This window comes from Alexandromys fortis, unplaced genomic scaffold, assembly GCF_014885135.2.
Source record: "Alexandromys fortis isolate MF-2015 unplaced genomic scaffold, M_Fortis_MF-2015_v1.1 scaffold_43, whole genome shotgun sequence".
NCBI classification, from domain to species: domain Eukaryota; kingdom Metazoa; phylum Chordata; class Mammalia; order Rodentia; family Cricetidae; genus Alexandromys; species Alexandromys fortis.
Genome location: NW_026067928.1, coordinates 2744753 through 2765919, shown reverse-complemented (window position 1 = coordinate 2765919; position 21167 = coordinate 2744753). Strand labels below are relative to the sequence as shown.

Sequence of the window (21167 nt, the reverse complement as noted above, 5' to 3'; positions counted from 1 at the left end):
TCTAGTTGGTAAGAGTAATAAACACTATTATAATAAAGGACTTCCCCTCTCCTCCTGTTTTTTTTTTTTGAGACAGGGTTTCTCTGAGTAGCTTTAGAGCTTAGAACTAATTCTGTATATCAGGCTGGCCATGAACTCACAGAGATCTGCCTACCTCTGCCTCCTGAGTGCTGGGATCAAAGGCGTGCGCCACCACCGCCAGACTGCTGTGGTGTTTTTGAGAAGGGGTTTCTACTTGTGTAACCAAGCTGTCCTTGACTTCAGTCTGTTGACCAGGCTGACCTCTAACTCAGAGATCACACTTGTCTCTGCCTCTCCAGTACTGGGGTTAAAGACGTGTGCTGTGCCACCATTGCTCAGCTAATAAATGAATTATGAGACTGATTATTTAAAAAATTTCTACTAACTTGCCTTTTAAGAGAAACATCAAATATTCTAAAATGAGATTCTTGTTTTATATATCTGCCTATAATAAATAAGTGCACAGCAGAAAGAAGGCTTCACATCACATGATAGCAGCTTTTCGAGTGTTTCGCTATTCATCAGATTTGTCGGACTTGTGGCTTGCTGCTTTTCACCAACCCCAGTCCGTGAAAGTAGTTGAGTTTTCATTTTCACCAATCGGGATCTTGAGATTTAAGTAGTTTGATTTTCCCAACTATTTAATCACCATTGTTTATGGTGAAGTCATAAACAAAAGCCATATTTCTTGAACATTTTTCTCCTTAAAGTTTAAAAATTAAGACTGTATAATAATGAATAACAATGCCATTTTTTATGTTAATTTTTAAAATGGTTAAGATTGTGTTATATGATGTGGATATGTGGGTCGGGAGTGCATCACCAAAGTATGATGGGGAAATTAAGGGCAACTTTCAGAAGTCAGTTTTCTTCTTCCATCATGGGTTCTGGGGACCAAATTCAGATGAACAATGTTTGTGTAGTTACTTACCCAAGAAGCCTGGCTCAGGTTATTATTTTAAAATAGGAAAATCATTAAGAGAATTAGGTATCATACAGAATATTGCCCTCTATTAGAGAACTTTTTCATTACTGCCATTTAATCTATTTTAACACATGCCATTTGCTGGTTTGCCCAGATACTTATACAAGGACTTAAACATCTAAATAGAGCTATTCATGAAGACATTGTGGCCGTGGAGCTTCTGCCCAGGAGTCAGTGGGTGGCACCATCCTCTGTGGTTTTACACGATGAAGGTCCAACGGAAGATGATGTGGAGAAAGATGAGGAGAGAGAGCTCATGGTATGCGAGAACACAGGTTTTGTTTGTCCGGATTGCTGTGCTATTTAACGTGCCATTGTTTTCATATTTATTGAATGAAATCACAGTTCAAAATTCTTCTTAAAGGTTTATTCATTTTTATTTGATATGTATGGGTATTTTGCCTGCATGGATGTCTGTGTAGCATATCTGTGCATTGCCTGCAGAAGCCAGAAAAGGATGTCCCAGCCCTGGAACTGGAATTACTGACAGTTATAAACTTCCATGTGTGATTTGGGAACAAACCAGGTTCTCTGGAAGAGCAGCCAGTATTCTTAAATACTGAGTCATCTCTCCAGTCTCAAGTCTACTTTTAATTTTATACAAGTTATGTGTGTAGATGATTTCTGTTCTAAGTATACAAACTCATCTTTTAATGACATTTTACGCATGAGTATAAGTATTTAATTTAGAATTGTTTGAGTTTGGAAGTGAAAGTCTGTTAATATTTAGGATATGGTCTGAATTTATGAAGTTTAAGTAAATAGAAATGTAAAATTTCCTGAAATTTTTTTTGCAGTATTAAAATTTCCTTAGAAAATGTGCTTTTGTATCTTTGTCTTTGTACATGCTTAATTATTCCATTTCTACCAATATGCTTATAGGGAGATTGAGTTACTCCATATGTGTTAAGTCTATTAGAAATGACCGACTTACCCATTTTATGAGGTAACACTCTTGTATTAAATTAAAAGGGTAGCTCTTTTCATTGGTTACATCTAATTTCCTGAAGTCTGACTATAGCATTCATGCTGAATCTAGTCACTGGAGGTAAAATTTTATAGGATCTATTTCTCATGGTTTACATTCTTTATTTGACTTTTAATTTGAGATAAATTAATTTGAAGATGCATTTATTTTATAATTGACTAGATCCAACATGACATGTTCACTGTAATAAGTATATAGTAATTAATTAGTAACTACATGTATCTAGTTAGTCTAAACTGCTAACTCTCAGTTTCATAATTTCTGTACTTAACATGTGTTTTTGTAAGTCCTTATATTAAAATGGAAAACACTGAGTTCTAACATATTTATCAGATACATGCCTCTTGATTTATCATTTATAGAGTGCTTTGTTATGGAACAATAAGCATTGTTCAGTTGGTAAGCTCATGTCTAGAACTTTGAGGCATAATGGTTCTGAGTGTCATGTCATTATTTGCTACCTGAATGTATTAGTGTCCATGTGCAGAATCTAATTTGGAAGAAAACTTACTTAGAAGAAAAATAATTGATGATTTTCATTTTATATTTCAGCTTAAGACTGCTGTAAGTGAAAAAATGTTGAGGGCTACAGGTAGAGTTGTAGGAATAATAAAAAGGAACTGGAGACCATATTGCGGCATGCTTTCCAAGTCTGATATTAAGGAGGTGAGTAGAGCACTTATTAGCACTATTGGAAAATGATTCTCACCTACTGGAACTTAGCACTCCTCTGCCGGGTTTTTCAAATTGTGTACATACAGTCATTTCTCCTGGGTTAGAGTGCAGTGGTACGGTACTTACATAGCATGTGCTGGAATGCTAGGATTGATCCCCAGACTGCAAATAATTTTTTTAAATTCTTTTCTAGTCAAGAAGACATCTCTTTACACCTGCTGATAAGAGAATTCCACGAATTCGAATAGAAACCAGACAGGCTTCTGCACTAGAAGGACGGAGAATTATTGTCGCTATTGATGGTTGGCCTAGAAATTCTAGATATCCAAATGTAAGCTTAAAATAGTAATTTTACCTTTATGTGTTTAGTTAAATTAATTACTGTTGATTTTTAGTGAAAGTGTAATAGTTTTATGTACACAAATAATGGTTTACCTAGTAAGTAGTATAGATTAATTTTATATAATTCTAGTATAAGTCATGTGGCTAATTTTACTCAAGTCACCTAACAACATTTACTGATAACTTTATGGAAGAAACATTTGTGCCTTGAATAAATTTTAATCAAATTTTGAAAATATTAAGGTTAAAGAGTACTAAATATAGATAGGCATTATGGTCTAAGAACCAGGCTCTTTTCATTTTCACCTTTAGTTTTCTAGAGGCTTGTTTGCTTTTCTGTTATGGACATTTTGCCCGTGGGTGTCTATACACAGTACATGCCAGGGGCACAGGGAGGCCTGCAGGGGCTGCAGTCAGATCTACTGGATTGCAGTTACAGATAGTTGTAGGTCACCATGTGGGTGCTGGCAACCGACCTGGGCCCTCTGCAAGATCAACAGAGTTCTTAACCACACATCCGTCTCTCCAGGCCCAAGGGGTGGTGTTTCCTTTTTGGTTTTTCTAGACAGGGTTTCTCTGTGTAGCCCTGGCTCTCTTAGAACTCACTCTGTAGACCAGGATGCCCTCCACCTGAGAGATCCATCTGCCTTCCAAGTGCTGGGTTTGAAGGTGTGTGCCACCACTGCCTTGCCAAAGGGTTTTTAATTTGTTGTTAGAGAAAAATTTAGAAACACTTGAGTAAAAATCCTGGAAGATATTTAGTGTTGAAATATTATTTGCAAAGTGTGCCTTTCTGATAATACCTTTTCATTTCAGGGACACTTTGTTAAAAATTTAGGTGATGTTGGAGAAAAAGAGACAGAAACAGAAGTTCTGTTGCTTGAACATGATGTTCCTCATCAGCCCTTTTCCCAGGCTGTCCTTAGCTTCCTGCCCAAGATGCCGTGGAGTATTACTGAGAAGGTGAGTTGAAAAGAAGTCAGTGACTTTATGGGTTGTCTGTTATCCTAGGGAGTTTCTGTTCTGTGCTGTTTTCATTAGTGTCTGAACACAGGGCATTTTACAGGTTCGTTAAACACTCTACCACTGGACTGAGACCTCAGCCCTGTTTTACCATGGGATCTTAAGTTGTCCATGCTGGCCTGGATCTTATTCTGTAACCCAAGTAGTCCTTGAACTTTTATTTCTCCTGCCTCGGGCTTCTGAGTATCTAGGAATATAGGACTGAGCCACCAGATCAGGGTGTAATTAATGTAATTTCTCTATGTGTTTTTAAATATGTAGAAACCATGGTTACTTGTTCACATTTAGTTACAGCATTTTTAGGTGTTTACTGCTCTAAAAAGAGTGGAATCTGGGAGAATAGAGCCTAAAAATGAGGCAGACTAAACTCTTATGCAGTAGACAACTTTATTGAGAGCATCAGACAGTTTATACTCGAGTGTTAAGTAGAATCACGTAAGTAAGGAGTACAATCACAAGAACAAGCTGAATGCGGCAAAAACATGTTTTCCCATAGAGGCATATAAGCAAATAACAATAGCAGTTGTGATGGGTAATCCAAAGTAAACTCAATAGCCACAATACCTGGGAGGGGCATGAAAGCATAATCCAAGAACAGTTTATCCCCATTCTTGGACCATGCTCCATCAATTAGGTGATCTACAAATATTTTGATTTTTTTTTTTTCTCTGAGAGATGACATCTTCCAGACTGTAGAACTAGTGGCATATGTCAAGTTTCCTCATGGAAATCTAACTTATTTTTGTGGGGATATTTATTTCCTAAGAGCTATGTTGCTGTTGTGTTACTCAAGTTAATATTTTTTCTTTTTAACATGGTATTTTCTAGGACATGAAAAACCGAGAAGACCTGAGACATCTGTGTGTTTGCAGTGTCGACCCTCCAGGATGTACTGACATAGACGATGCCCTGCATTGTAGAAAACTCAGTAATGGAAATTTGGAGGTATATTTTGGCTCAGTACTCTTAGCTAAATGTGATTCACTTCTAGGGTTCATTGTTTCTTCTTACTGAGAAAAGAATATAAAATTATAGCTACAAAAACTAATGGGAATGTTAGAGGTTGAGTTATGAGCTGTGACAGAGTCCATTTTCAGTTTAGCCACATTTTTTCTCAGCTAAATTCCATTGTTAGTCTGTGCTATTAATAATGCAGATTGAGCTGGGCGGTGGTGGCGCACGCTTTTAATCCCAGCACTCGGGAGGCAGAGGCATGCGGATCTCTGAGAGTTCGAGGCCAGCCTGGTCTACAAGAGCTAGTTCCAGGACAGGAACCAAAAAAGCTACAGAGAAACCCTGTCTCGAAAAATTNAATATTTTTTATGGTTTATTTAACTTTATTTTATGTGCATTGGTGTGAAGGTGTCAGATCCCCTGCAACTGGATCTTCAGACAGTTGTGAGCTGCCATATGGGTGCTGGGAATTGAACTTGGGTCCTCTGGAAGAACAGTTAGTACTCTTAACTGCTGAGCCATCTCCCCAGCCCCCCATTTTATTTTTATTTATTTTAATTATTTTTACTGTATCTATTTTTAGTTTCTCAGGCAGGGTTTCTTTGTGTAACAGCAGCTCCAGCTGTTCTGGGACTCATCTGTAGACCCAGGTCGCCTCCAGTTCGCATAGATCTTCCTACCTCTGCCTCTTGAGTTCTGAGACTACAGGCATGCACCACTGCCGCCCCGCATTCTTTTTACATTTTAAAGTTGTCAGTGAGCTTAATAAGCAGTTGTAAATAGTGGCTGTTATTTTCCTCACTATTTGCAGTTGACATAGTAAAAATTCATGTATGTTGGACCCATTTTCAGTCATGATTACATCAACAGATTGGTTTTTGTTTCATGTATGAAAAATGGCAGATGTACTATCAAAACAAGATCATTCATGTTCTCTTGTGCCTAGATAAAATTAGATTCTTGAGTTTTAAAGCATTGACTGTTTTTATTTTTTCAGGTGAGGAATATGTAAAAAGCCTAACTGCTAACCCTGAGCTTATAGATCGCCTTGCTTGCTTGTCTGAGGAAACGGTATGTTTCAGTATGTTCTGTTTTTGAAGAAAAGAAAGTATAAAAATAGCCATCTAGGATATTAGGTTTATAGTTACAAAAGATTTAAAAATTAGAACATGCCAATAAGCGAGGACAGGAACAGAGTTAGGTTGTAAACAAGGTAACTGTGATTGGCTTATTGAAATAAACTCTGCTAAATACATCGGCTTTGTATGTAAGCTAAATAGCAATAACTATACCATTATTAGAACTGAATGAAGTATAATTGTAACCATTCGTGTAACTCTTGTTGCTTATCACATAGCTATGATAAGTGTAAATGGTAGCTATTTTAATTTATTAAAAATTTTATTTTAAGACCTCACAAATAAGCAGTGTTGTTGTTGGTTTTTTTTTTTTTTTTTTTTTTTTTTGAGACAGGGTTTCTTCGTAGCTTTTGGTTCCTGTCCTAGAACTAGCTCTGTAGACCAGGCTGGCCTCGAACTCACAGTGCCTCTGCCTCCCGAGTGCTGGGATTAAAGGCGTGCGCCACCACCGCCCGGATTGCAGTGTTTTTAATAAGACCCAAAGCTTTATTGGATTTCTGTACAGTTAGCAGCCATGCTGAAGCTGTGGAACTTCACACTGAATCTCATACTTTAACTGTCAGATATATTTTTAAATGGTTAATCTACCACTATAAAAAAAAAAAAACAGAAAACGGTGACTTTATATCTTCTTTCATGACAGCTGTTTCACCAAAGTAGCTGTATCTAATAGGACCAGATATGTGTATTCATTCTGTTTCTCTAACAGTTGTTCTCCAGTCTTATTTGTCTTTAACTATTTTACAAAACTAAAAGAATTCTAAAAGATGCAACTGGGCTGACTTTTTGGAATATATGATTTGGAGCATTCTATGATAACTAATTACTAGTTCATGTAGGTGCTTAAAAGTAATTTAAATTTTAAAACCCATTTTCCCAGCTGTATTATACATATCCAGCTAGTCAACAGAATTTGTACTTAGTGGCTGCCATGTTGAGCTTCATTAAAAAGATGGCCCTTTCATTGCAGCGAGTTGTTTAGACGGTGGTGGTCTGGAATATACACCACTCTCAGTTGTATATTCTATAAAGTAGATTTAACTTGTATGATACTCTTGAAAGCAGTGCATTAAATAAACAGACTTTTGATTTGCTTATTTCACAGAATGAAATAGAAAGTGGGAAAATAATATTTTCAGAGCATCTTCCCTTAAGTAAGCTCCAACAAGGCATAAAATCTGGCTCATACCTTCAAGGAACATTTAGAGCTAGCAGGGAAAATTATTTAGAAGCTACAGTGTGGATTCACGGAGACAAAGAAGATGAAAAAGAGGTAGGTAGGTGTACCAGCTGGTTTGTGTGTCTACACAAGCTAGAGTTATCAAGAGGAGGGATCCTCAGTTGAGGAGACGCCTTGACATTTTCTCAAGTAGTGATTGGTGAAGGAGGGCCCAGTCCATAGCGGATGGTGCCGATCCTGGGTTCTATACAAGATGGGCTGAGCAAACCATGGGAAGTAAGCCAGTAAGTTCCCCTCCCTGGCCTGTGCATCAGCTCCTGCCTCCAAAATCCTGCCTTCTTTCACTTCCTGTCCTGGCTTCCTTCAGTGATGAACAGCATTGCTGAAGTGTAAATCAAATTAACCTTTTCCTTCCCAACTTGCTTTTAGGTCATGGTGTTTCATCGCAGCAATAGAAACCCTAACTAAGACAGTATGAAAGCTTGCCTTTTAAAGTTTTTAAAAATTTTATTTTTATGTATGTATGTGTGCATGCACACTATTAGTGAAGGTTAGAAAACAACTTGGACAGGGTTTGGTTCTCTCCTTGCAAAGAGAGAGACCCAGGTATTGAACTCAAACTCTCAGGCTTAGTGGCAAGCCTAGGATTTCTGATGAGCCGTCTTGCTGGCCTCTGTATAAACCTTTATATCTTTATACATGGAAATATTTGGTATAAAATTTTTGTATGAGAATTTAAATTTGCCTCACTTTTTATTTTTAATTAGCATGTGCATGTATCTACCTGTGAGTATATAAGCCAGAGGACAGGTGATGCTTTAGAAGTTTGGTGTATTTCCTTGCAGACTTTCTTTTGTCCTAGAGTTCAGCAGTTAGGCTGGATTAACTGGCCAGTAAGCTCCAGAGATCCTTCTGTTTACACCTGATTAGGGCTGGGGACAGGCGTGGAACTACTGTGCCCAGGATTTTTCTGTGGTCTGTAGGCTTTTTCAGATCTGCATGCTTCCAAGAAAAACCTTATGATAGCTATTTCTCTACCTTACCTTCTCTTTCTAGTTGGTAAGAGTAATAAACACTATTATAATAAAGGACTTCCCCTCTCCTCCTGTTTTTTTTTTTTGAGACAGGGTTTCTCTGAGTAGCTTTAGAGCTTAGAACTAATTCTGTATATCAGGCTGGCCATGAACTCACAGAGATCTGCCTACCTCTGCCTCCTGAGTGCTGGGATCAAAGGCGTGCGCCACCACCGCCAGACTGCTGTGGTGTTTTTGAGAAGGGGTTTCTACTTGTGTAACCAAGCTGTCCTTGACTTCAGTCTGTTGACCAGGCTGACCTCTAACTCAGAGATCACACTTGTCTCTGCCTCTCCAGTACTGGGGTTAAAGACGTGTGCTGTGCCACCATTGCTCAGCTAATAAATGAATTATGAGACTGATTATTTAAAAAATTTCTACTAACTTGCCTTTTAAGAGAAACATCAAATATTCTAAAATGAGATTCTTGTTTTATATATCTGCCTATAATAAATAAGTGCACAGCAGAAAGAAGGCTTCACATCACATGATAGCAGCTTTTCGAGTGTTTCGCTATTCATCAGATTTGTCGGACTTGTGGCTTGCTGCTTTTCACCAACCCCAGTCCGTGAAAGTAGTTGAGTTTTCATTTTCACCAATCGGGATCTTGAGATTTAAGTAGTTTGATTTTCCCAACTATTTAATCACCATTGTTTATGGTGAAGTCATAAACAAAAGCCATATTTCTTGAACATTTTTCTCCTTAAAGTTTAAAAATTAAGACTGTATAATAATGAATAACAATGCCATTTTTTATGTTAATTTTTAAAATGGTTAAGATTGTGTTATATGATGTGGATATGTGGGTCGGGAGTGCATCACCAAAGTATGATGGGGAAATTAAGGGCAACTTTCAGAAGTCAGTTTTCTTCTTCCATCATGGGTTCTGGGGACCAAATTCAGATGAACAATGTTTGTGTAGTTACTTACCCAAGAAGCCTGGCTCAGGTTATTATTTTAAAATAGGAAAATCATTAAGAGAATTAGGTATCATACAGAATATTGCCCTCTATTAGAGAACTTTTTCATTACTGCCATTTAATCTATTTTAACACATGCCATTTGCTGGTTTGCCCAGATACTTATACAAGGACTTAAACATCTAAATAGAGCTATTCATGAAGACATTGTGGCCGTGGAGCTTCTGCCCAGGAGTCAGTGGGTGGCACCATCCTCTGTGGTTTTACACGATGAAGGTCCAACGGAAGATGATGTGGAGAAAGATGAGGAGAGAGAGCTCATGGTATGCGAGAACACAGGTTTTGTTTGTCCGGATTGCTGTGCTATTTAACGTGCCATTGTTTTCATATTTATTGAATGAAATCACAGTTCAAAATTCTTCTTAAAGGTTTATTCATTTTTATTTGATATGTATGGGTATTTTGCCTGCATGGATGTCTGTGTAGCATATCTGTGCATTGCCTGCAGAAGCCAGAAAAGGATGTCCCAGCCCTGGAACTGGAATTACTGACAGTTATAAACTTCCATGTGTGATTTGGGAACAAACCAGGTTCTCTGGAAGAGCAGCCAGTATTCTTAAATACTGAGTCATCTCTCCAGTCTCAAGTCTACTTTTAATTTTATACAAGTTATGTGTGTAGATGATTTCTGTTCTAAGTATACAAACTCATCTTTTAATGACATTTTACGCATGAGTATAAGTATTTAATTTAGAATTGTTTGAGTTTGGAAGTGAAAGTCTGTTAATATTTAGGATATGGTCTGAATTTATGAAGTTTAAGTAAATAGAAATGTAAAATTTCCTGAAATTTTTTTTGCAGTATTAAAATTTCCTTAGAAAATGTGCTTTTGTATCTTTGTCTTTGTACATGCTTAATTATTCCATTTCTACCAATATGCTTATAGGGAGATTGAGTTACTCCATATGTGTTAAGTCTATTAGAAATGACCGACTTACCCATTTTATGAGGTAACACTCTTGTATTAAATTAAAAGGGTAGCTCTTTTCATTGGTTACATCTAATTTCCTGAAGTCTGACTATAGCATTCATGCTGAATCTAGTCACTGGAGGTAAAATTTTATAGGATCTATTTCTCATGGTTTACATTCTTTATTTGACTTTTAATTTGAGATAAATTAATTTGAAGATGCATTTATTTTATAATTGACTAGATCCAACATGACATGTTCACTGTAATAAGTATATAGTAATTAATTAGTAACTACATGTATCTAGTTAGTCTAAACTGCTAACTCTCAGTTTCATAATTTCTGTACTTAACATGTGTTTTTGTAAGTCCTTATATTAAAATGGAAAACACTGAGTTCTAACATATTTATCAGATACATGCCTCTTGATTTATCATTTATAGAGTGCTTTGTTATGGAACAATAAGCATTGTTCAGTTGGTAAGCTCATGTCTAGAACTTTGAGGCATAATGGTTCTGAGTGTCATGTCATTATTTGCTACCTGAATGTATTAGTGTCCATGTGCAGAATCTAATTTGGAAGAAAACTTACTTAGAAGAAAAATAATTGATGATTTTCATTTTATATTTCAGCTTAAGACTGCTGTAAGTGAAAAAATGTTGAGGGCTACAGGTAGAGTTGTAGGAATAATAAAAAGGAACTGGAGACCATATTGCGGCATGCTTTCCAAGTCTGATATTAAGGAGGTGAGTAGAGCACTTATTAGCACTATTGGAAAATGATTCTCACCTACTGGAACTTAGCACTCCTCTGCCGGGTTTTTCAAATTGTGTACATACAGTCATTTCTCCTGGGTTAGAGTGCAGTGGTACGGTACTTACATAGCATGTGCTGGAATGCTAGGATTGATCCCCAGACTGCAAATAATTTTTTTAAATTCTTTTCTAGTCAAGAAGACATCTCTTTACACCTGCTGATAAGAGAATTCCACGAATTCGAATAGAAACCAGACAGGCTTCTGCACTAGAAGGACGGAGAATTATTGTCGCTATTGATGGTTGGCCTAGAAATTCTAGATATCCAAATGTAAGCTTAAAATAGTAATTTTACCTTTATGTGTTTAGTTAAATTAATTACTGTTGATTTTTAGTGAAAGTGTAATAGTTTTATGTACACAAATAATGGTTTACCTAGTAAGTAGTATAGATTAATTTTATATAATTCTAGTATAAGTCATGTGGCTAATTTTACTCAAGTCACCTAACAACATTTACTGATAACTTTATGGAAGAAACATTTGTGCCTTGAATAAATTTTAATCAAATTTTGAAAATATTAAGGTTAAAGAGTACTAAATATAGATAGGCATTATGGTCTAAGAACCAGGCTCTTTTCATTTTCACCTTTAGTTTTCTAGAGGCTTGTTTGCTTTTCTGTTATGGACATTTTGCCCGTGGGTGTCTATACACAGTACATGCCAGGGGCACAGGGAGGCCTGCAGGGGCTGCAGTCAGATCTACTGGATTGCAGTTACAGATAGTTGTAGGTCACCATGTGGGTGCTGGCAACCGACCTGGGCCCTCTGCAAGATCAACAGAGTTCTTAACCACACATCCGTCTCTCCAGGCCCAAGGGGTGGTGTTTCCTTTTTGGTTTTTCTAGACAGGGTTTCTCTGTGTAGCCCTGGCTCTCTTAGAACTCACTCTGTAGACCAGGATGCCCTCCACCTGAGAGATCCATCTGCCTTCCAAGTGCTGGGTTTGAAGGTGTGTGCCACCACTGCCTTGCCAAAGGGTTTTTAATTTGTTGTTAGAGAAAAATTTAGAAACACTTGAGTAAAAATCCTGGAAGATATTTAGTGTTGAAATATTATTTGCAAAGTGTGCCTTTCTGATAATACCTTTTCATTTCAGGGACACTTTGTTAAAAATTTAGGTGATGTTGGAGAAAAAGAGACAGAAACAGAAGTTCTGTTGCTTGAACATGATGTTCCTCATCAGCCCTTTTCCCAGGCTGTCCTTAGCTTCCTGCCCAAGATGCCGTGGAGTATTACTGAGAAGGTGAGTTGAAAAGAAGTCAGTGACTTTATGGGTTGTCTGTTATCCTAGGGAGTTTCTGTTCTGTGCTGTTTTCATTAGTGTCTGAACACAGGGCATTTTACAGGTTCGTTAAACACTCTACCACTGGACTGAGACCTCAGCCCTGTTTTACCATGGGATCTTAAGTTGTCCATGCTGGCCTGGATCTTATTCTGTAACCCAAGTAGTCCTTGAACTTTTATTTCTCCTGCCTCGGGCTTCTGAGTATCTAGGAATATAGGACTGAGCCACCAGATCAGGGTGTAATTAATGTAATTTCTCTATGTGTTTTTAAATATGTAGAAACCATGGTTACTTGTTCACATTTAGTTACAGCATTTTTAGGTGTTTACTGCTCTAAAAAGAGTGGAATCTGGGAGAATAGAGCCTAAAAATGAGGCAGACTAAACTCTTATGCAGTAGACAACTTTATTGAGAGCATCAGACAGTTTATACTCGAGTGTTAAGTAGAATCACGTAAGTAAGGAGTACAATCACAAGAACAAGCTGAATGCGGCAAAAACATGTTTTCCCATAGAGGCATATAAGCAAATAACAATAGCAGTTGTGATGGGTAATCCAAAGTAAACTCAATAGCCACAATACCTGGGAGGGGCATGAAAGCATAATCCAAGAACAGTTTATCCCCATTCTTGGACCATGCTCCATCAATTAGGTGATCTACAAATATTTTGATTTTTTTTTTTTCTCTGAGAGATGACATCTTCCAGACTGTAGAACTAGTGGCATATGTCAAGTTTCCTCATGGAAATCTAACTTATTTTTGTGGGGATATTTATTTCCTAAGAGCTATGTTGCTGTTGTGTTACTCAAGTTAATATTTTTTCTTTTTAACATGGTATTTTCTAGGACATGAAAAACCGAGAAGACCTGAGACATCTGTGTGTTTGCAGTGTCGACCCTCCAGGATGTACTGACATAGACGATGCCCTGCATTGTAGAAAACTCAGTAATGGAAATTTGGAGGTATATTTTGGCTCAGTACTCTTAGCTAAATGTGATTCACTTCTAGGGTTCATTGTTTCTTCTTACTGAGAAAAGAATATAAAATTATAGCTACAAAAACTAATGGGAATGTTAGAGGTTGAGTTATGAGCTGTGACAGAGTCCATTTTCAGTTTAGCCACATTTTTTCTCAGCTAAATTCCATTGTTAGTCTGTGCTATTAATAATGCAGATTGAGCTGGGCGGTGGTGGCGCACGCTTTTAATCCCAGCACTCGGGAGGCAGAGGCATGCGGATCTCTGAGAGTTCGAGGCCAGCCTGGTCTACAAGAGCTAGTTCCAGGACAGGAACCAAAAAAGCTACAGAGAAACCCTGTCTCGAAAAATTAAAAAAAAATAATAATAATAATAATAATGCAGATTGACATTCTTTCATTTTAATCTTCTTAAGGTTGGTGTTCACATTGCTGACGTTAGCCATTTCATCAGGCCAGGAAATGCGTTGGATCAAGAATCAGCCAGAAGAGGAACAACTGTTTATCTTTGTGAAAAGGTAAATGTATTAAATTTACAATCTTACTGATCAGAACACTTTGGCATTTTGTTTTGTCTTAATGAACACCGGTTCTTGATGTGTAGGCCAGGACTAGCCTCGAACTCTTGATTATCCTGCCTCATCTTTTAGAAGGCTAAGCCAGGAACTTTTAGTTTCATGAGCAATCACAATAAATACATGATTTATTTAGCTAAAACTACAAGAATACACTGCCCTCTTTCCTGCTCACGTGATGCTATTTGTAGATGGAAATTAAGATGTGTGAATGTGGCTGAGTAACCTAAGGTCTGTTGTCATCTTTTTCAGAGGATTGACATGGTTCCAGAGTTGCTTAGCTCTAACTTATGCTCCTTAAGATCCAATGTTGACAGGTATTTCTGCATTTTTTATAAGAGTGTCTTGTTAACTATATTAATTAATTCCCATAAACAAATAACCGTCTCTTTTTTCCTTAAGGTTGGCATTTTCCTGTATTTGGGAAATGAATCATAATGCTGAAATCTTAAAAACAAGATTTACCAAAAGCGTAATTAATTCAAAGGTTAGTTTTATGATTCATATCTGACATTTCAAATTTTTGGTGCTTTTAACAAATTCTTAGATACTTTTGAAAAAGTTAGGTTCAGCATTGTAGCAGTCCCTAGTTTGTTTCAGAATTTAAAATTTGCTCAGTTATTGATCTATTCAGAATTACTTTATGTAGTAAATGTCCTGTATCCAGGAACTTAGAACCTATGTACCTCAAGTAAAGGTAACCCTAGTAATTGAGTCTATTCCTATTTAAAAATAGTAGTGTTGGGAAAATTACCATGGTGCATCATGGATAACAATAAGTTAGAGTTAGTTTCCAGTAGAACCTGAGATGTTCAAACAGAATGGAGCCAAATTTTTCTTATTTTTGTACCTCTCCCCATATTCTCTAACATTCATCTTCATTTTGTGCTAAATTGTCCTCTATTCTAGACCCTTTGTCTTGTAATGATGTTTTCAGAAAGTTAACCAATTGTTTTCTTCCAAGTCAGTATCATTCTGCTCTATAACTAGTCTCACTCTGCTCTGACGACTAGTTCAGGAACTGTTAACAAGCAAGTGGTGTGTGAATTAGTTCAGCCTTTAGAGATTCATAATTTTAGAGTACATTGAGGCAATAATCCTGGGACATAGTTTTAACAAAGTTTTATGAATTGAAATAAAAAAATTAATGAACATAATAAAATATTTTTCTAGAAAGGGAACACTTAATATTTAGTAGATAAAGGTGCTCCCAGAAACTTGACTTAACCTATATTATGTTACTTTATTCTGTTTGTGAATTTCAATTTTTTATCTTTTAATCTGAAAAAATACTAGTTTTCCACATAGAAGCAGAAGCAGCTATTTTCATATTTGGATTATCTGTTAATTAGAGATTGCTTCAAACTTTTCTTATCATTTTCACTGCATTTTGAGGACTGTTTGTTGGTTGGTTAGTGTCCTATAAAATATATCTAGACTCTTCTTATTTGCCAGTGAGAAGGGGAGTAATGACCTTTTGCAAAGGATTTTAGAGAACAGCCAGAACCTGCTTGGTGATTTATTCAAGTACTACCTAAAATATACAAAATACGAAAGTATTATGAAATATTCTATTATTAAAAAAAATCCTGAAAATGTAAAAAAACTACCATTTCCTTTATTTTAATGGAAATTTGCTTATGTTAAATAATGAATATCTGAGTTAAACTAGAAATCATGGTATAAAGTTAATCTATAGATTTCTCATGTTACTTATTTTAGGCTTCCTGAAATCATGGAATATGAGATAAAAATACTACAGTTTAGAGGTGGAGAGGTGGCTGTGTGTGTAAAATGCTTTCTGTGCAAGTCCAAAGACTCACGAGAAGGCTGTGTTGCGGTGTACACGTCTGCAATCCTAGTGCACTCCGATAGGGACTTAGGAGCAGAGACAGGAGACTCACTGATGCGCGAGCTATCCTGGTTTATCAAGTAGGAAACACGAGAGACCCTGTCTCGAATGAGGAAGAGGAGCTAGCTCCTTGACCGCCATACGTGCATGGTGGCCTGCACATAAGAGTATGGTTCAAATAGTAAATACGTTTGTATTGGTTGTGAGAATTACGTTAACCTAAGGTTTCTTTCTTAGGCTTCTCTTACATATGCTGAAGCACAGATGAGAATTGATTCAGCAGCCATGAATGATGATATTACCACTAGTCTCCGTGGACTAAATAAACTAGCTAAAATTCTTAAAAAAGGAAGGATTGAAAAGGGGTATGTTCTTAATCTACTAAGACACGCTTTAGTGTATGATTATGATTAATATCAATTATACTAAGATAATGTTTGTCTTTAGAGCATTTTGTTAGAATTTTGTTAGCTGGTAGACTGTACTTCATAGATTATATCATGGCATTTACCAAACCATAACAGGCATAAGAGGAGGAGTGTCAGCACAAACTTGTTGGAAAGAAAGCAGTTAGAAATAGCTTCAGTGTTGAAAGACTGCTGTGTGTGGAGACCAAGTAGAGGAGCCTTTCAGAGCTTGGAGCCTGGGCTCTCACTATATTTTGAATGCTACTAGCAATTACAGAAATGCTTTTGCTGATGATGCAAACGCTGGCTCAGGACTGTTCATACAGAGTGCCTGAATTAAGTTCCTGAATGCAAGTGACCATCCTTCCATACTCCTTGCAGCCACAGATAAGTATGCTCAGCAGCAAGTGTGACCAGTGACTACCATATTTGAATAATTAAATAAGAAATTTAAAACTCTTTACAGATTAGGTATGTACACAAAAGCTGCTGCTCAGTTATCATTAATTTTTTCCCTAATTTCTCCATGATTGTCCAGTATCATTAAAGTTACTTCCAGATCATGCAGAGTCTTTAATCTCTGTACTCAGGAGGCAGAGACAGGTGAATCTATGACTTCTGTCCTAGGCCAGCCTGATTTAAATAGCTAGTCTGAGTCTATCCAAAAAGTGAGACCCTGTCTCAAAAAACCCAAAGAAAAAGAAACAAACTTTGAGGTTGATGTGGAACTTGACGAAAGTAGCATCACATCTAAAAACACTATTTATTTATATAACCTTCAACTCATTAAGAGCCACACATATAAAGCCCTTAGAACAGCATATTCTGAGAGCCACAGCAGTCTAATAGGGAATAGCCATCAGTCCTTACGATGTATGAGTGGTAGTAATTTTATCAGTCTCCACTCGGTTGCCTATACATCTTCTCTCATTAACCTACTTATGTAAGAGCTGCTCTGGTCCTCCCCATTGTTGCCCATCACAATATATTGTTTTCCATGGAAAGTCAAATACCAATCTGCCTGTTCTTTTAGCCACTTGAAATACTTGCAAAATTTATGTAGCTTAATAAAAATGTGAGAGTTAGGCTTTATATGAATATAGACATCTGATATGGGATTTCCCCACTGTATGCTGTGAATACCTTTAGTTAATAAAAGAAGCTGGTTTTGGCCAATGGCTTAACAGAATATAGCCAGACTGAAAGATATATATATACAGAGAAATAAGGTGGAGTCAGGGAGAAGCCATATGCCTCCACCGGAGCCTACTGTAACCTTGCTGGTAATACACAGCCACATGGCAATACACAGATTAATAGAAATGGGCTAATTTAAGAAATTATATGCTTAAGTGATTGGCCAAGCAGTAATTTAAATAATATATTAGAATATAATATAGTTTCTGTGTGATTTTTTTTTTTTTGAGTCTAAGCAGCTTCCCCCAACAGACATTAAACTTAGTAGAGGTCATAAAACCTTTCAAGAAAAATGTTTAAGTACTTGATATACTCATCATTTAAGGGAATAACTTATAGAATGTTTTCTCTGTCCTTGGTTCATTTGACTAATTGCTCTCATTTTTACTCAGGGCTTTGACTCTGTCTTCTCCAGAAGTTCGATTCCACATGGACAGTGAAACTCATGATCCAATAGATCTACAGACCAAGGAACTGAGGCATGTGATTTAAAAAAAAAATAATTGATATTAAATATTAATTTTAAATGTATTATGTAGTGTATTACTAATCACCAGAGTATTTATACCCAAAACAGTTGTTACAGTTCAGATAGCTATGAAATTTCCTGGTTTATTAAAGATTTACAAAAGTAAATATGATCTTTTTAACTTTTCTTATATAAAATTGGGATAAGGTAATAGAGAAATTTCAAATTTACCTTGATTTGAATTAATTTGTGTTAGAACTTAAGTGGTAATAGTTGCAAAAATAGAAAGATGGCACTGATTGACTTCTTAAGTACTAACACAGTATGCAGAGGTACAAGGGACCCCAGGCATTGCATCTGGAGAGATTGCTGCCCTGTGAGAGGACCTAAGGTTTGTTTCTAACACCCACATATGATGGCTGACTTGTAACTCCAGCTCCAGCGAGATCCAATGACTGACCTCCCCAGGCCTACAGTCTTGTGTACACACACGTGCCTAACGCACACACATTCTACAACATTCACATAATTGAAACATTAATAAATCTTTAAAAAAAGTAGAGTTTTTGAAGCTAAACTCTTTAACTTTGGATCTTACTGTTACAATTTATACAACTTGAAGTACCCAGTCATTTGACTTCCCTATGTGGAGAGTCCTAATACTTGGAAAGCTAATAGAATTTACAAATGTTGAATAACTTAAACATGATTGAAAATTAGTGTGTTCCATGATTCCAGAGAAAGGAAGCAGTAGATACAGCATGCAGATGGTTTATTAACTGGCTTAGAGCTTAAAGGAAAGACTATGCAGAAGGAAGGCATGTCATTGTCTTAAGGATTAAGAAGTCAAACTGAATTCAAGGTTTGGCACTGGTGTAACAGTGACCTCTATGAAGAGAATAACATTGCACATCTGTCAGCTAGGAATCAGAAGTGTCTGTTGTGTGTGTTACTGTGTATGTGGAAATAAGCACCCAAATTAGTTATTGAAAATATATTAGTGATATATTGGTAAAATTTGGGGGAGTTTAGATAATACTGTGGGACCAAGCTTTTACTTCTCTCAGTAAAGTTTATTTTCATAGCTCTATTTCTGTAAGAGGAGATAAACGTAGTGATTTTGTTTTATGTTAGTAAAGTTAGGGACGTTTCCTTTTTTTTTTTTTCCCTTGAGTACAATTTGAAACAATTTTAACATGCTAGAACTTCCCCGGAGAGACACAGGTAGTAAACCGTTACTATAGGAGCTGAGAAATTAGAGAAACATGAGGTACTGAAAATAGATATGAGCTGCCTGCAGATGTTTTCACTGGGAAATATTTTATCACTTATAAAAGATAGCTTTGGAGTAAATGTGATGATAGCTGTCTCAGCTTCTCTTTCCTTATGCTTTTCCAACTGGCAGAGAAACAAATTCCATGGTGGAAGAATTCATGTTACTTGCAAATATTTCTGTTGCAAAAAAAATTCATGAGGAATTTTCTGAACATGCTCTGCTTCGAAAACATCCAGCTCCACCTCCCTCCAATTATGAAATTCTTGTTAAGGCAGCCAAGTCCAAGGTAAAGTCTTATCGAAAAGTCACATGCATTTGTAGCATAATCTACCCATTACACTGAAAAATTAATATTCATGTTTTCATAAAAGTTTAGTTTATGTATACTATACCAGGAGCTCTTTTTGATCTCTCCAGCCCAAGGAGCATTCAGTCTTAAAGGCAAATGATTTAAACTAAGTTATCTACAGTATCATAGACATAGTTTGCTCTTCCATCTCTTTCTTTTGTACATGGTAGACTGGCTATTTTTTGTTGTTGTTTTTGTTCTTTTGTCAATTAGACACAAGCTAGAGTCATCTGAGAAGAAGGAACTTAAATGCCTTCATAAGACCTCTAGTTGGCAAGCCTTTGGGACATTTTCTTGATTAGTGATTCTTTTCAGTCCATTGTGAACGGTGTTAGCCCTAAGCAGGTACGAGAAAACAGGCTGAGCAAGCCAATAAGCAGTGTCCTTCCATGGGTTCTACTTAAGTTCCTGCTTCAGTTTCCTGTCTTGGTCTCCAGACTTGACATCTCTGGATGATGAACTGTGTGATAGGGAACTGTAAGCAGAAATAGACCCTTTCCTCCCAAGTAGTTTTTGGTCATGGTATTTTATCATAATTATAGAAACTTAAGACCCATGGCTTCTTTGAAATGCATAGCTTTTAGAGATTCACAAGTAATTTGTTTTCTCCTTAGGTCACCCCAGTTCAGTGCTCCCTGTATCATATCCATACAAAAGAAGGCTATTTATGACATGCATGGAAAGGGGGACTTTTCTTCAGCCGTTTATACCCTTTTAATTTCATCATACTTAGGCTTGGCATGACTCAGAGATTAGCAAGCATAAACTGCCTCCACTCTTGTTCTCTCCCTTGGAACTTCAGGATTCTTGCTGCTTTGGGACTTTCAGATACATTCAGGAATTTTCAAGCTTTAGTACTGCATAAATCAGCCATTAATTAAAGTTATTTTTAGTGCCTCTAGTTAACAGATAAAATGTGTGAATGCTTACTATCTGTCCACAAACACTATTTTTATTTGATCTATTTATATTTTAAAGAGAGGATGCTAATTCTGGCTGGGCATGCTAGTGCATGCCTTTTACCCCAGTAATTTGGCGGTGGAGACAAGCCAATCTCTATGGGTTCCAGGCCATCCAGGGCTCCACAGTGTGACCACTGTCTCAGGAATAGGGAGAGGGAAGAAGGACAATACCACTGACTTTGTGATATTTCATTTGGTGCTTTTCTTCCTTTTATTGACAGAATTTGGAAATTAAGACTGATACAGCCAAGTCTTTGGCTGATTCTTTGGACCGGGCCGAATCCCCTGAGTTCCCGTACCTGAACACTCTTTTGAGGATATTGGCCACTCGCTGTATGATGCAAGCTGTCTACTTCTGTTCTGGGATGGATAATGACTTCCATCATTATGGCTTAGCCTCCCCAATATACACACATTTCACTTCTCCCATCAGAAGGTATTGTGTTTTCCATACAAAACTAAAGGAGGGAGAAAATGGTTAACTTTTAATATAGAAATTTTAAAATTAATTCGTCATTGTTCTTATTTCACCTTCTTTATGTAGATATGCAGACATAATTGTTCATCGGTTGTTGGCCGTGGCTATTGGGGCTGATTGTACTTATCCAGAGTTGACAGATAAACACAAGCTTTCAGATATATGTAAAAATCTCAATTTCCGGCATAAAATGGCTCAGTATGCTCAGCGTGCATCAGTAGCTTTTCATACCCAGGTATTTGCCTTTTGTTT

General features: G+C 36.8%; 1 protein-coding gene across 9 annotated transcripts in view; it reads left to right on the top strand.

Moving 5' to 3' along the window:
• Window positions 1–21167, top strand: part of Dis3 (DIS3 homolog, exosome endoribonuclease and 3'-5' exoribonuclease) — a 33130-nt gene that overhangs the window by 7336 nt on the left and 4627 nt on the right. For 2 of the 9 annotated variants that reach the window (XM_050144588.1, XM_050144579.1), the window contains exons 6-18: window positions 1101–1265; window positions 2547–2660; window positions 2863–3000; window positions 3828–3974; window positions 4863–4979; window positions 13767–13868; window positions 14178–14242; window positions 14328–14412; window positions 16015–16142; window positions 17774–17860; window positions 19256–19412; window positions 20659–20873; window positions 20982–21150. In XM_050144588.1, coding sequence (XP_050000545.1) covers window positions 1101–1265; window positions 2547–2660; window positions 2863–3000; window positions 3828–3974; window positions 4863–4979; window positions 13767–13868; window positions 14178–14242; window positions 14328–14412; window positions 16015–16142; window positions 17774–17860; window positions 19256–19412; window positions 20659–20873; window positions 20982–21150 — 1689 coding nt within the window. Of the gene's footprint in view, window positions 1–1100; window positions 1266–2546; window positions 2661–2862; window positions 3001–3827; window positions 3975–4862; window positions 4980–5985; window positions 6060–7232; window positions 7401–9458; window positions 9624–10904; window positions 11019–11220; window positions 11359–12185; window positions 12333–13220; window positions 13338–13766; window positions 13869–14177; window positions 14243–14327; window positions 14413–16014; window positions 16143–17773; window positions 17861–19255; window positions 19413–20658; window positions 20874–20981; window positions 21151–21167 lie in introns of all 9 variants that reach the window. The other 7 variants (XM_050144581.1, XM_050144586.1, XM_050144587.1 and 4 more) reach the window with 7 other exon arrangements.